Source organism: Triticum urartu, chromosome 5A (assembly GCF_056163025.1).
Source record: "Triticum urartu cultivar PI428250 chromosome 5A, HENAU_Tu73, whole genome shotgun sequence".
Lineage (NCBI taxonomy): Eukaryota > Viridiplantae > Streptophyta > Magnoliopsida > Poales > Poaceae > Triticum > Triticum urartu.
The window spans coordinates 488,546,080-488,562,018 of record NC_141877.1 but is presented as its reverse complement, the minus strand read 5'-3'; the positions used below and the strand labels follow the sequence as shown (position 1 = coordinate 488,562,018).

General features: G+C 43.8%; 1 protein-coding gene and 1 pseudogene across 2 annotated transcripts; both read right to left on the bottom strand.

Annotated features, from left to right (window-relative positions):
- Positions 1–345: 345 nt before the first annotated feature.
- LOC125509984 (putative disease resistance protein RGA4) lies at positions 346–5,105 on the bottom strand (annotated as a pseudogene). The gene is made up of 4 exons (XR_015602448.1): positions 4,965–5,105; positions 4,734–4,878; positions 4,434–4,590; positions 346–3,723 (listed from the first exon to the last, which is right to left on the bottom strand). The product of XR_015602448.1 is annotated as a putative disease resistance protein RGA4 (transcript).
- Positions 5,106–9,899: 4,794 nt separating this feature from the next.
- LOC125509983 (alpha/beta-Hydrolases superfamily protein) lies at positions 9,900–14,836 on the bottom strand. The gene is made up of 8 exons (XM_048675062.2): positions 14,256–14,836; positions 13,294–13,323; positions 12,614–12,740; positions 12,385–12,531; positions 11,261–11,391; positions 11,051–11,188; positions 10,828–10,926; positions 9,900–10,268 (listed from the first exon to the last, which is right to left on the bottom strand). Exons 1-8 carry the CDS (start codon positions 14,472–14,474, stop codon positions 10,038–10,040), a joined length of 1,122 nt encoding a protein of 373 aa, XP_048531019.1. The 5' UTR covers positions 14,475–14,836; the 3' UTR covers positions 9,900–10,037.
- Between the last annotated feature and the right edge of the window lie 1,103 nt (positions 14,837–15,939).

The window sequence follows — 15,939 nt, the reverse complement described above, 5'->3', positions numbered from 1 at the left end:
GGAGAGGTTGTTGAGGAGGTAGCCGAGCACTTGCTGATCCTCCTTCACCCAGATGGGATGGAGGGGATTGAGCTCCGACGACTCCTTGCCGTCCTTGTCCTTGGTGACGAGGAGGCGGGTGGGTTCCGGCGTCGTTCCATCGACGTAGCCGAAGAGCCCAGCTCCCCTCAGCTGCGGCGTAACCTGAGTTCGCCACAGGACGTAGTTCGTCCGGGAGAGTTTCTCCGTGACCTGGCCGAGATTGCTTGGGCGGCGCTGGAGGAAGACATGGCTTGGGACTATGGAGCAGCTAGGGTTTGGAAGAGGAGGCTCTGATTACCATGTGCGAATAGGCGAAAGCGTCTTACCCATCGTGGGAGCGCTGTTACGTGTTATATAGGCCAGGGGCGCACCTCCCTGGATAGCGCATACAGCAGTTGGGATTACAATCTTGAGAAGGAAGAACGAGGTAGAGATAAGGACTATGGTTAAGATAAATGTCCTTCCTAACTACCTAACATATATGCGCAAGTAATGTAATCCTGACACGCTACATAATTGTGTTTAACAAGGTCGAGCTGCAAACACTATCTTCTGTGCTCATTGATAAAGCATACCGTCAAGAACCAATCTCCCCAAGCCAGAGGAATCAGCTGGAAACATTTTTGTTATCCAACTTCGGTTTGGTGGATAAGTCAAGAACCAATCTCCCCAAGCCAGAGGAATCAGCTGCAAATACGCTCTAACTTTGGGCAAGCCTGTGCACGCAGCTCCCTCACCTGTGGAAAATTCAATACCCTCTCCAGACCCTCACAGCCCATGATTTGAAGGGTCTCAGTGAGGAACAAAAGGCCATCTACCACCTTCAAGCAGCTTGTTCCTTCTAATTTGAGCTTCTTCAAACTAGTTGCCTCCTTTCCAAGCTGCCACGGGAGGGCTCTCAGCTTGGGGCAGCCAAGGAGTCTCAACTCCTTCAAATGCGGCAGCAGCTGCAGAAATGAAGATACGCCTTCCCGATTTTGTATATCAACACCTCCATCCTCTTCCCCTCCTATCCCTGCTGTTGCATCATTTTCTCTGTCTTCAACAAAGCACCACTCTTCCCAGTTGGGCATATCTATTATGTCCAATATTTCAAGCTTGGGGAAAGCAACTACCCCCAAAGATCCGGGACTAGTCTCCCTGTAACCAAGAAATTCAGGCCCAATCTTGTTTATTGATGCTGCCCCCACAATTTTCAGATATTTCAGATTGGGTAGCTGCCCCATTGGTGGAAGATGCACGCATGATTTACATTTTGTGAGGTACAGTTGTTTCACTGAGGACAAATGGGAAGTACCAAGCCAGGCGGGAAACCTCTGACCAAAGAATCCTGTGATGTATAGGTCTTCAAGGTTTTGGGGATTAACCGAGCAAAGATCATCTCAATATTGCTAATTTCTTCTTCTGAATATTCTTCAGTTCGTTCAGTGCATTCTAGATTCAAAACTCTGAGATGCCTTTTGTCTTTTAGTATTTCACTGGTAGTGGTACTAGAGGGAGCTGCTCTTTCCAATTTAATCATATGAAGCTGCCGCATCTGCAAAAGTAGAGCCAACTCTTCCAAGTTCCAGCCATCTTGTGTTTTTGTATTATCATTTCCATTGCCAATGGGAAATCCTTCCAAATCATTAAGAAATTTTAATTTGGCTATCCCATTGGGAACCTGATCTATTGCTGTACCTCCAAGACCAAGGCGTCTTAAATTGCACAGCCGAGTGATTTCCATAGGAATGTTGCGCAAAGCATTACACCTCTGCAAATTTAGTATTTGCAGGGTTATGAGAAAACCTATGGTCTTTGGAAGATAAGTTATGATTGTCCCATCAAGATCAAGTAATCGTAGATGTATCAAACTTCCAATGCAATCTGGAATACTTTCTACAGATGAATCCGTCAGATCCAAAACTCGGATGGATGGAAGTCTCCTGAATATTGTATTTGCAATTCTTGGTGTCTCGCGAGAGCGAATCATCAATGTCCCTGCTCTAATAATATGCTCCCGACCCACATTGGAGAGCATTACAGAATCCTTGTCAGTAAAAGCTGAAATGCGTCGTCGGTTGGACAAATCTTTAGCCTCCAATGACTGTAGGTCTCCAAAAAATATTTCTCTACCTGATAAATGTTGAGCAAGTTGCCTTAAAAGGTCATGTATTTTGCTCCACCTATGGTCATAAAATCTAGGGTCTGGTTGAAGGAGATTCCTGTGTATCAACTCATAGTAATATTCTTCAGCTGTATCTTCCAGAAGTTGGTCTTTCCGTTTTTCTATGAAACCTTCAGCGACCCAAAACCTTACAAGATCGTCACGTAACATAAACTGATCTTCTGGATATAAGGCACAATACAGGAAACATTGCTTCAGATATTGTGGCAGATCATCATAACTCAAATACAAAGCACCACTTAGCTCTGTAGGAACATTGCTCACATACCAAGCACTTCTGTCTATAAGCTTTTCCCACTCGTTTTCAGTTTTCTCTTTTGTTGCTAGAACACTAGCAGTAACCTTGATAGAAAGAGGAATTCCACCACATTTCCTGACTATACGCAGCCCAATATCATGCAGATTATGGGGCACATCTCTTTCTTCAGTGCTAATACTCTTCCAGAGCAGCTCCAATCCCACGTCTACGGGCATCAACTCAACACGGTGCACATCTTTCACCCCAATTACCCGTGTAACTATATCATCTCTAGTAGTTACTAGAACCACCCCAGTAGCAGCAGCATCCAATGGGATTCTCAGTAGATTAGTCCACACCTCAGTCTGCCAAACATCATCCAACACAAGGAAGAAACTTTCCTCTTGAATGGCTGCTTTGAGCTTGCTACTAAGCTCCCCCTCATTTTCATCTGTGTCATAACGAACTCCGATACTTCTTAGCACCTCTTTCATAAGAATAACTTCATTATAATCTCGTGAAACACAAATCCACAAGTGTTTCTTGAAGTTCCCCTTTATTCTTTCATCATTGAATATTTTCTGAGCTAGTGTTGTCTTGCCAACTCCTCCAGTTCCAACAATTGCAAGTTTGTAAAACTTATTGTCCTTGTTTGCAAGCACCAACTCCACCAACTTCCTACTAGAATGTTTGATCTCCTCCCCAACAAGGTTAGGCTCAACAAGGTTGGAACTCTTTCTTGATCTAGATATTGCTCTTTGACCAACAGGTGCCACATCGGAACGTGTTAGAAAACTTTGACCCAGCTTCGAGATATTCTCTATTCTGGTGTTGACCTTTCTGATTTTAGCAGCAATGTCATGACGCTTCAGAATATCAGTAAAGCAAGATAAGAATGAAATGCCACTACATGCAGGTGTGTTTCTTGATGATGAAGGAATATCTTTAAGTAGCTTCCTTCCTTCAATTAGGTCGAAAATATCATCAGCCTCATCGATTGCATCCCGTAGCTCACCATGCCAGTTGTTAACTGCTAAATCTTCCATTCTCCTTTGCTCGGCATCCTGAAGATAGTATTGTATATGATGTATTGTTTGGTGTAGAATATCAAGATCGTCTCTTGCCCCTAGAATCATAATTGTCTTATCTGCTATGATATCTATCAACCTATTGACACATGATCCAACGAGAGGAGTTAATACAACTGCCATCAGACGAACTTGATGAGGGAGATCCACCAAAAGTACCAAGCAAATTATTTGGGAGAATGGCAAACTTGCAGGATGACAGGAACGACCTGTTTCAAGAGGTTTAAAAAGTTAACAAGGTTAATGAAGTTTATATTCTAGTAAACATGGTCGTAAGATATGGCCGCTTATTTGACATTTATATTTTCAATAACTTCAGTCTTCAGATACTAAATATAGGAAACTGCAACAATTTGCAAAGCATGAATGTAACATTTTAGTAGATGTCCCGCGGATGAACAGTAAAATAAAAAAACTAGAAAAAAAAACAAATATGCAAAAGTTTTCTAGGTGTGTGCAAAATTTCGTGGAGTTATGACATCAGAGGAGTTCTGGACAAAAGAAAAAAAAATCGGAGTACTGAGAAAGGTTCAACATTTTCGATTTTGGAACACTGATTTTGTTTTTTCTGTCACGAGAAAACAATAAACGCTTTCTCACAAGCTACCCATTAAGAAGGAAGACATCCGGAAATTAAGAAAGGGAAATACTACTGGTTTGAGAAACGAATACTGGAGGAGCTGGTTTCTACAGCCCAGTTATCATATGGATTAGTTCAAAACTGACATAGGTATAAAAATATATTTGATAATAAAAAATTAGATAAGGCACAGGCCCTTCCAGTTTTTACCAGACCCACTGGTAAGGTCAGTACTGGCCAATACAGTTTTCACTACTTAAATGTTGTGATAACATAGTTCATCGTATTAACATCATGTAAGCAAAGGCACAACATTTGAAACAAAATTGTAGTTCTCACCTAAAATAAAATTTCAGTAAGGGAAAAACAGTCGGGAATAAGAACTAGATGTAGTCACCTTCGCGAAGAAGTTTGATCTGTGGCTAAGCCATCACTACTCTTAACATCTCAAACAGAAGACAGAAGTCAACCGCCAAGAGAGAACCTCAGATCCACACTGTTCAGATAGAAAAGGAAACAAATGGTGAGTACATGCTTGTCAATAGGAAGTTGCTTCAGTCAATGGCTGAAACTAGAACGGTTCGGTTTGGCAGAGAACAATTACCGATGGATTAGAGCTATGAGAAGTGGAGAAAGTACCTGAATACGGGTAGATTGATAGGCCGCTGCTCAGAAAGTGCCGCAGAACGGATAAAAGCAGAAACAACAGATGATGCGAATAAAATCTGCTCGATGGGCAATCCAATAGAAACAAAACAGGCCAATCATGAAATTTTCACTACATCTGCATGATTTAAGAGAAGGTAAGATAAGATAAGAAAAGGAATAAATCTGGATGCTTCATTGACTGAGAGACACAATCAAGCTTACAAGTTGCCAAAAAGGACGGGTGCAAATAAAATCTGAATGGATTCAGAAACAGGAGAAATGTTGTAACACTGAAGAGATTCGCTACTTCAGGGTTGAATCATATCAACAGTTGTTGGTGGTGGGTGGGTGGTTGAGTGGGTGGGGGAGGGGGGACTTCAATAATTGTGGACTAAGCATACATGTATATAACCAATAATAAATATTTTGCAAAAATCAGTTAGCAAACTGCAACGCTGCTTATTGGCAGCGTTGGTCAACGAGAGTATTCTTGCATTTTTTTTAATGGTACGTACTCCCTCCGCCCGAAAATACTTGTCATCAAAATGGACAAAAAAGGAATGTATCTAGAACTAAAATACATCAAGATACATCCCTTTTTATTCATTTTAATGACAAGTATTCCTGAACAAAGGGAATATCAATCAGGACCAGGATGGCAGCTTGAAGGTGTAATACTTATACTGAAGATTAGTTGGCGGTGTGAAACCTCGTGGATATGCATTGACGTTGCTAAGATGAGTTGCCAGTGTAAAACCTCGTGCGTATGCAAGATATCATCCTTGGTTTCGCAAACCATCTGTGCAAAATCCACAGTTCAGAAGCCCCCCACCCAACTCCTGTTGCGGGCAACGTGCATTTCCAAAAAAGATTGTCCCAACCTAGTTCCTCAAATGAATGTACTCCCTCCATTTCTTTTTAGTCTGTATATAAGGTTTGATCAAAGTCAAGCTTTGTAGAATTTGACTAACTTTATATTAAAAAATATAAACATTCATAATATGAAATCAATATTATCAGATGCACCATGATAGTGGCGGAGCTAGGGGGCGAGCAGGGGACTGGCCCCCCTAACGATCGACAATTTTGCTAGGAGCTACCAGTAATTAGCAATGAGATTGGATCAGTCTATGTACTTGGCCCCCCTTGGCCCAGACGGAGAGAGTAAAAACAATACTAGAGAAAGGAAGGCCATAGAAAAGCCCACTAATGCCATGGCCTCCTTTCCATCTACTACGTACTAACTACTAGCCCATTAGGCCATGATTAAGGTTAGCCCTCGTGATTAAGGCTGCCAGCCCGCCGTCGCTCGCTGCTCCTTCTTGCCTCACTAATCCTGATTAAATTTAGTCCGATTAAACTAGGCGACACCGGCTCCGCGTTGGGAAATCCTTCATACTACACTTCAATTCTCCGATGGTCAAGCCAACTAGTCAATTCGACCGGAGTATTGTCTATTAGTCTCTCAACCCCCATCTTATGTACAGCGAAATTGTCCATCCAATTTTTAATTATCTTGATTGTGTGATCTACTATGCTATTGATTCTTAATTTCTTTGACTGTGCAATCTGCAAAACGGTTATGAATAGAACAACGTCGCCAAACACCTTAAGGATTAATTCGATTTCTAAGCCTGTTGTTTCAGTTGCTCTATCTATTGATAATCTAAAGTGCAAGTTATCAATCCAGTTCAAGAGGAGATGACTTCCTTCAGAATTGCATGATAATTTCCACTAAAATTTAATTACCCATCAACTAAGTTATGATCTGAGAAAGTATTTTATTTTTTGATTGTATTGAAATTTGTCTGGCCGAATTTAAATGAATACAATTGTATCAATGTTCTAGTTGCGCACACTTTTTTTTAGCACTAGACGATTTTTTTCCGAGTTGCCTTGGCCCCCCCTATACTCAAATCCTGGCTCCGCCCCTGCACCATGAAACGTATTTTCATACTATATAGTTTTAGTATCGTAGATGTTCATATTTTTTTATATAAATTTGATCAAACTTTGTGTAGTTTGACTTTGACCAAATCTTATATGCGGAGTAAAAAGAAATGGAGGAAGTATCTAGCACTAACTTGGTGCTAGATACATCCATTTGAGAGACAAACTTTTTCGGATAGAGAAAGTAGGAATTAAAATATTATCTTTGTTGTTTGACAGAATGTATCATTCCCTCCGCTCCGAATTACTTATCGCATGTATGAATGTATCTAGATATATTTTAGTTCTATATACATCCATTTCTGCGACAAGTAATTTGGAACGGAGGGAGTACCTAACTCAAGAACAAAAATCAAATCACAATGTCACCTGACCTATATAACCGACTTAAAGCCCAAAACAAACAAGAAGAAATGAACTTACCCTACAACAAGAAGCAGACACGAAACTATCCCTCACTAATCACCTGTACAGGCGGAGAGGTGGGAAGACTGGAAGTGCCTGTGCGGCATTTCACCGAGCAGGTAGAACGCTACCTAGCGCACGAACATGACGGCTCGGTCGGGGACCGACGGCGACGCGCAGATGCAGGCGTCAGAAGCTCCGGTGGCGGATTTGTGCGGCATCGACGCCCTCCGAGAACCTCGCCCTCGACCCTGTCGTTGGCCTATCCTCGTGTAAAAAATACGACGAAGAAACATAGCTCCTGTTGTTAGACGGGAGAGACGTTACTCAACACCTGTCAATCGGTTGCCGGGAAGAAAAATTGTAACCTCTTTTTAAGCGAAAATGCTAGACACACGGGATTGTTATGGACCTGTTACGGGGCTTTCCCCCTAATAGTCTCCACCGCCCCCCCCCCCCCCCCCCCCCCTGATTTTCTGTGGGGTGGGGCCCCAGCCTCCCTCTTAAACCAATCAACGATTGCCAGGTCAATTTCTCTCCGTAAAGCTCAAGTAAAAGAGTAAATTGTAAAAAACCATCACAATTAGGAACCCTAATTCATAAAACCGCCACCATTCAATTTATTTTAAAAAACCACCATCATTGTGGTGACGGTTTTCAAGAAACACTGATCGCTCAAATAAACACTTGCTGACTCTAAAACTGACAGATAGGCCCCACTGTAAGTGATGATGTGGCAGCAAAAACTAACGGCGTTTGACTGGAGTTTGGTTGACTGTTAAAATATACATGGGGCCACATGTCAGTGTGATATTTCTCCTCTGATAAAAAATACATCTGACTAGCGGTCTTCGTTCTCCTTCTGATCCATACGATAGCCGTTGCCGCCCCGATCCAGAAGACCCCGCGCCGGACCGCCGGTAGCCGCCGGTGAGGCAAGCTGCCGCCGCCCCGACGTTCTTTCTCCGCTTTTCTCTGCAGCAGCCGCAGCGGGCGGCAGCAACATCAGGAGTGACGGCAGCCGGAGGGAGCAGCAGGTGGCGCATCGAGCTCCGCCGCCTCGTCCAGATGGGGACGTCTCCTTTGACCCGGCCACCCCTGCCCCCGCTGCTCGCGCCCCTGGCTCCCGCTGTGGCGCGCCCGTGCTCTGGAGACAGCAGCTCGCGTGCCCGTGCGCGGACGGGGCTGCTGTTGTGCGCGGCCAGTCCGGCCGGTGCTCCTGCTCGCGCGCCGTGCGCGACTGTGGCCACTCGCGCGCCCATGCACTGGAGCAGACGGCAACTCGCGCGCCCACTACGGCCGGTGCTGCTACTCGTGCCCCCAAGAACGGTGGTCCGGCGCGGGATCCTTCCGGATCGGGGACCGTCCCCATCACTTGCCTCCTCGCTGCCGGTCCACCTCGTCGTGCTGGGGTGCTCCACCGGATGGGCGGCGGCTGGGCACGGCAAAATCTGGCTGCTGTGTGGATCCTGGGTCGCGGGGAACCGCGCCTCCATGTCCCCTCCGACTCCGGCGAGTCGCGAAAGAGAGCTGAGAGAAATAGAGGGGAGGGCTGGAGGCGGCGGCGCTGGGAGGCTCGTCCGCCGGCTGTCGGGTTGGCCGGAGCCGGCGGGGCCGTGCGTGCAACACAGGCGCGAGGCGCTCCCGTAGTCCTCTCCCGGCGACTGTGTGGAGAAAGGTCAGGGGAGACGAGTTGACCAATAGCGGCGTCTGGTCACCGGACATTTGGCACCTGACAGCGGGCCCATGTGTCAAGTATCCTGTCAAACCGCTATAATCTACTTCCTCCGTAAACTAATATAAAAGTGTTTATCACTAAAGTAGTAATCTAAACGCTCTTATATTAGTTTACAGAGGGAGTAGCTATCAGTGTTTTTTAAAAACTGTCATTACAACGTTGATGGTTTTTTTGAAAAAAACTGATGGTTCCTATCCTCCACATTTCATAGGAAAATAAAAATGAGTCTAGACTCAATGAAAAAATTCCTTTGGTGTCAACCAAATGACATCTCGTTTCCTAATCCTACTCATAGGATTTGAGATACATGTCATCTCATTTCCTACAAAATTCCTATTCCTACGATAATCCTACCTATGAACCAAAAGAGGCTTGAATGGTGACAGTTTTATGAATTAGGGTTCCTAATTGTGATGGTTTTTTGCAATTTACTCCAAATAAAATCCCGTTGATGCAGCATTGCTCTTAAGTGGCCAGCTTCCGCCTTCCCTTACTTTCTCCATAATCAAAAGACGGATTTCCATCACGGCCGTCATTGTAAACGGCATCACTGTCGACACTGACCGCGGTAGCCAGTTCACCTCGGCGGCGTCTGACCACGTCCTACTGTGCACATTCCGTTCCTGTGCGTTTAGGTAGAGGCCCGTGGGATGGCGCGAGCACGATGTGGTAGTGCCAAGCATTGCGACTTGGTTGGTTTTCCTTGAGAATGGAAGGCGGAGAACAGAAAAGCAGAAGTTTTTGCGCCGCACAAACACCTTGTGTCACCCTCTGATCCTACTTATTGGGTGAGTTGAGAGCGAGGGTCCGACCCAACAGTGAACCTAAGCGCCATGTCAACCAGGTGGAGGTGGAGACGGACCGTGGAGGGACAGATAAATGTGTCAAAGAAGGCACAGGCTAAAGGGAATCCAGAGGAATGGCAGACGGGAAGCGAATCAGTTTTACATATCGTACCCTCTCGATGGAATCGCGGATTGAATTCCTACTGCCAATTCCAGGACAGATAAACTTGTTGCTTTCTGAATTTCGTGACCTGAACCTTTTGCACATCACACACCACAGATGATGATTTTTTTTTTACTAGATACATATTCACAATCAACAGGAAATAAGCGTGTGTATCAAGTGTGAAACCCAAAATGGAATTCCCAACCGTGACCTGTGGTGCTCGACAAATGACAAAAAATAATCTGTGCAGCTCACGACGACGGTGTTTCCTTTGCCGCATGCTGATCCAGCCAGGAGATTATATCGTCGAGAACTTTGAAGATCCCTTCGTCCGGTTCACCTTCCAAGATGGCATGGTAGGCGTCTTTGTAAAGTCGCAGCGTCTTGTCCGAGGTCTTCGCTTTTTCATACAGATCTTTGCTCACGCCTGGGTCGGTGACCAAATCAGCCTCGCCATGCAAAATGATTATGGGCAGGGAAACCTAGATGGGAAATTGAGGCAAACTTTAAGCATCACAGAACAGGAACAGTACAGTAATAGAACAGGAATAAAGGCCACTGGCAGTGCTACAGCGTAATATAATTCACATGTACAGCCAAAAATGACACACAAAGGACTTTCTCGAAAACAGGGTAGTTTTTTTTTTACCAGAAACAGGACAGCTCATTAAGTTGTACTCTATCAAGGACAAATATTTGGATCAAATAGTAGGAACATGGAATGCCTGCCTCCCTTGGTAGTGAACAAACCAAATTACCAGAACTAGAGAAAATATCATCACCCCTCAGATCAAAAACTTTCAACCTAGTCCACAGTTTATAACTTATTCTTATGGCTTGCCTATATTCTTCACTAAACCAGGAGGCAACATGGCATACCCAAAGATTCAATGCAAATTCCCACATGTTAAGAGTTTGAACAAAAGAATTTAGGAGTGCTATTGATGTCAGAATGATTAACGACCTAGGCAACTGTACAAGACTTAGATGACGCTTATATAAACAAAACCAACCAGAACAAAGCAAATGAAAAGCACATACTTCTTGTAGGCGACTTTCTATCTCTTGTGTGGTCCTCAGCATCTCCAGAGCTGTTCGGAGACGTGGTTTATCCTTGTAGGCAATCACATTGTAAGAACACTGCATTAAGCACCGAATTAATAGTCTTTTCACTAGGCATAACGTGTGAGCAGCTATAACTGAATAAGAAGTTCCCAATGAATAGATTAATCTTTGTATTAACCAAAAAAAGGGCAGTATTGACCTGCTCTTGTTTTTCTTTCTCTCTGAATGCCAATTCTGCCAAGTCTTTCTGTGGAACAAGCTTCTCTTTTGGAAGGAGTTTAGCCATGAAAATCAGAACTTGCTGAACAGGCCAAGCTGGGACCACGTCATCTGAAATCTATTAACGCGAGTTTGTGAATTAGTGACCAATCATAATTAGCATAGGTAGGATCTCACGCAGTAAAATCACCTTGCACATAGGTGCAACTAGAATTGCACCATTCCAGTCTTTCGGTTGCTTAAAGTGAATCTTCAATGCAACCGCACCACCCATAGATTGGCCAAACAGAAAGCTTGGGAGATCTCTGTATTCAGGATTCCCTGCCAGCATATGAATCGCACTTGAATAGTGAAAGAAGTATATTCACACTACATGGACTGGCTTACAGCAAACATTACGAACAAGTATGGACAGATATGGACTCAGTTCAGAATGATAAAAGTTAATTTATTGCAATGAAAGACAAGTTAATTTCTGATATATCGAAGATAAAACATCATAGGCCAATTCAATCATTGTGACACTAGATCCAATTTTGTCAGCCTCTCAGCAGTTCGGTAATGTAACAATTTATTACCAAGCTTACCCAATGCAATTTTCACATATTGCTGTTATCAAAAGTACTTGATTGCATGCATTAACTCTTATATGGAAATATTTGCAATCAATTTCAGGTATTGCAAGTCAACAGTGTCACATTATTAGACTGCTAGTGCTCATCCACACCTCTAGTACAAAATACATATTGGTTTGGCTGCTTAGTTTCGTAGAAATGTCACTATCAAATACTTACTGATAGTGGTGTAAGAGCTACAGGAGGAAAAAAAAATTCAAAGTGAAGTATGTACAAACAAATAAAAAAATAATTCTTTACTTCTTGTTCATAGAGCTTAAGCATTATACATGTAAGACTGAAGAGAGTAAAAGCATTTCTTTAGCCTCATTTTGCAAAACAAAGCAATGTCCTATACCAGGAGTAAAAAGTATCACAAGTTCACAACTTCTGTTAATTTCTAAAACTCCTCATATAAAAAATAAAAAGAAGAAAGTAAATATAACTAGCAGTAGCTTGACCAAAAGCTGCAACTACATTATAGCAACATGTATGGTGGCTAGCAAACATGTCCTTTACTTGTGCAGAAAACAAGTTACTCATCTTAGTGAAAACAAATTCCATGTACATAATAATTTTAACCAGAATAAGGCATATCACTGTGGTAGAGAAACAAATTGCACTTTCCAACTGTTCCCCAAAAACTCGTATATAGAAATGGACATCATGAAAACCCAGCAATAATATAATGACGGAATACCTTTGATCTTAGCAAAATGTTCAGCAACATCGTCAACAAGAGTATCAAAGCTTGGAATATATCCATGAAGTCCTTCGGAAAGACCAAAACCAGGGTAGTCCAATGCAAATACTCCATATCCAGCCGAAGCAATCTTCCTAGCAATCCCTACAACAACAAGGAACTTAGTAAATGTAGCAAAAATGAAGCACCAAAGTAAATTCAATATTACTATAGTTTACTAATATACCATCAAGGAAAAAGGTACAGGTGTCTCCATAACCATGGCAGAGACAAACAATTGCTTTCATACGATGGTTCTCCGGAAACCAAAATTTTGAGAATATCTCCACACCTCTGGAGTTCCGCTCATATGACTGTTGAAGAGGAACAAAATGTCACATTGTAAAGTATCAAACGGAGGAAGGAGTTAGGAGTACCAATGAGCAAAGTATCAAATGGCACGCCATGGCTTATAGGAGTACCAATGAGCAAACTACATTGTTGGTATACAACCTTCGAATGTCTATCCAACTTTATTTTAGCTTTTAAGCATAGCTGCAGTAATTTCATCCCTCACAGCAGAACTTCTCTATCAACTCAATGGAGGAAGTAGTGGGCATTAAATTTGCTTTGACGCTGCATTGGCTAATACTTTTAAACATGGAATTATACAACATGATACCGAAAATTCTGCTTATTTTCACAAATATACTTAACAAAATATATCACTGTGCCTGCTGCAGTGTTGTCTTATGTAGAACGTAATATCTAAATCTCTCTATTCAGTTCAAAGCAGAACACATACTAATGCAAAGATGGACCAACTTTATATGCCTCAAATTAATATATTGTACCGGTCAAGTGAGGGGTCTAATTATTATGACAAAAATGTACATTGTGGCTACACTACAAATTGTTAAGCAATACCTCTTTTGTTCCAATGTCACTGTATTGTGCCTGCAGAATAGAGAAAATGCAATTAAAAGATGTCATCCATGTCAGGACATAACACCAAAGGCATAGTTGGCTTTAATATAAGTATCAGAACTCAGAACATAGGAGGATCCAAAGAACAGGCAAAAAGGTGAATGTGAAAATTAAAGAGGTACACTTGTTTGGGAATATTCAATTACATTTTTGAATTTTACTATGCTTGCCGATTACTGGATTTCAGTAGGAAAAGAGTTGTAAGGCATGTTCATTGTAGAAGACATAAAAGCTACTAGTGAACAAGTTCATTGGAAAAGACATGAAAGCTACTCCTTCCATTCCATAATTCTTGTCGTGGTTTTACTCTATGTTTTTAAAGCGTCCCTAAGGCGACGCCTAGGCGTCGAAGCGCTCCCCCTCCGCTTTGGGCGCCTAGGCGTCCAAAGCGCCCGCCTAGGCGCCAAAGCGCCCCCCCCCCCCCCTCTCTCCCTGAGGCGGTAAGGCGTCGCCTTAAAAACATAGGTTTTACTTCAAATTAGTAAACAAGCTACCACACTTTCCTATAAATAGTGCTCCACATGCGCAATAGTTTGCTTTATGATACATCCCTTTTGATTAAGACCACGTATTCATAACCCATATGATGATCCTAAACTAGCCTGATGACTTAAGAATGAAGAACACAGTAGTATGTCTGGACCATCCTATTTTACTAGAGCTGGGATTGTGACAGCGATAATTTAGTTCCCAAAATGGCTCTAGGCATATGGCATGGACCGATCAGAAAGCTTGTCGTGGAAACATTGACCCAAGTAGTGTGGGCCATTTTGATGCAGCTACAAGCTCTAGGCCATCCCAATTCCTCAAAGGGCCCTCCCAAAACACATCGTGGGTCTCAATTTAAACTCTAGCACAGGGAAATCAGAGCACATCAATCAAGATTGGTAATAAATACGGACCTTGAAGAGGCAGTGGTCAATGCTGAGCTGCACGTCCTTGAAGGCCTCGCGCACGCGGCGGCGCTCGGGGGCCTGGTCCAGGCACGCGCGCAGCACCATCCTCTCCAGCGCCGGGTCCACCCCCTCCCACCTCCTCGGCGAGGGCGGCGCCGCGGCCGCAGGCACGGCGGACATCCCCGTCGCCGCCACCGCCGACACCTTGGCGTTCACGTGCGGCATGCGGGGTCCAGCGTCTCAGCTGAACCTGATTGAACCCCCGAAACAAATCCTCGGAGCTGGGGAAGAAGGGAATCGATCGAGCGCGCGGGGCTGGGGTTGGTTACCGGCGTCGAGTCAGTAGGAGCTCAGATGGACGAATGGATCTCCGCCTCACCCGCGGCGGCCGGCGGTGGGGGCGGGTTGACGGGTGCGGGCGGTCGGCGAGGAGGAGGAAGGCGGCGGGGGGTGGGTTGGTGTGATCCGCTTGGGGGAGGAAGGCCCGTGGCTATGACGCCATTTATTATTGCTCGCCGGGGTCCGGGGAGAAGTAGTGCGCTGCGCCTGTACGCATCCGACTTCGTCCCTTTTTTTCCGAGTCGCACTCCTTGTTTATTTTCTCTCAATATAAAATTCTGCACGGCACCGCCACCGGGGTTTGGGGAGACCATCTATCAGCCGGCTTGGATGATGTCAAGAACTCCGGCGTCGCGCCGGTCACGTCTTCAGCAACTTATTACGCGTGATCCCGATATCGATACGGAGGAGAACGGAACCAGCAGCCGCCCCGCCACCGGCCTAAGCTTTTCTTCCACGCCGCCATCTCGTCGGATTCCTCCTCTCTCTTCATTATTTTTTCTTGTACAGGTTCTGATTTTTTTTCTATCCAGTGGCACCGGTGATTGACGGCGACGATAGCGTGTTGGAATAAAAAAAAACCACAGTACATATATTTCCCCAGAGGCAACCTGTATGCATTGCACGAGTTGGAGAGAGCCGATTCGGTGTCCGGGCTCATAAGAGCCCGGACATGAACAGTACCGCGATTTGAAAGAAAAAAAGTTTTAATTTTCTTGTGGTGTAATCCGTGCAAAATTTTGTGAAGTTTTGACATTCGAGGAGCTCGTGGTAAAAAAGACAAATTTTGGGTGTCTTTAAGTAGCTTTTGAAAATTGCATTACTCACATCTGATTCTGTCTTTTTTGTCACTAGTTCCTCGAATGCTCAAACTTCGCAAAATTTTACACGGAGTTCACGCATAGGAGCATCTTGCACCATACAAATTTTTTAAACCTTTTCTTTTTAAATCGCGGTATTGTTCACCGGGCTCAGCTGAGCCCGAGCTCTGGGTTGAATTATTGGCACAAGTTGCCTCTAAATTTTTTTAGAATATAGGGCATCTTCGGTGGATGGAGGCCCCGTTGCCTCTAAGCTGGACTCGGCATTGTTGCCTCTAAGGTTAGCTGAAAAAGCTATGTATGACATTTAAGTGAAGCCTCTATAGCAGCCCAACAAAAACATTAATCATTTTTTTAAGATTCAAAAATATTAATCAAGTTGATATCACTTTTCAGTTAGGAGACTCAATAAAATGGATGACATGCAGAGACGAATGATTATTTTAATCTACTATATCTAAATAACTAGCCCTCATTACTAGAAATTCTCTACCTTCTCCTTGAGCCACCTCATCAAAATTAATGTAGCC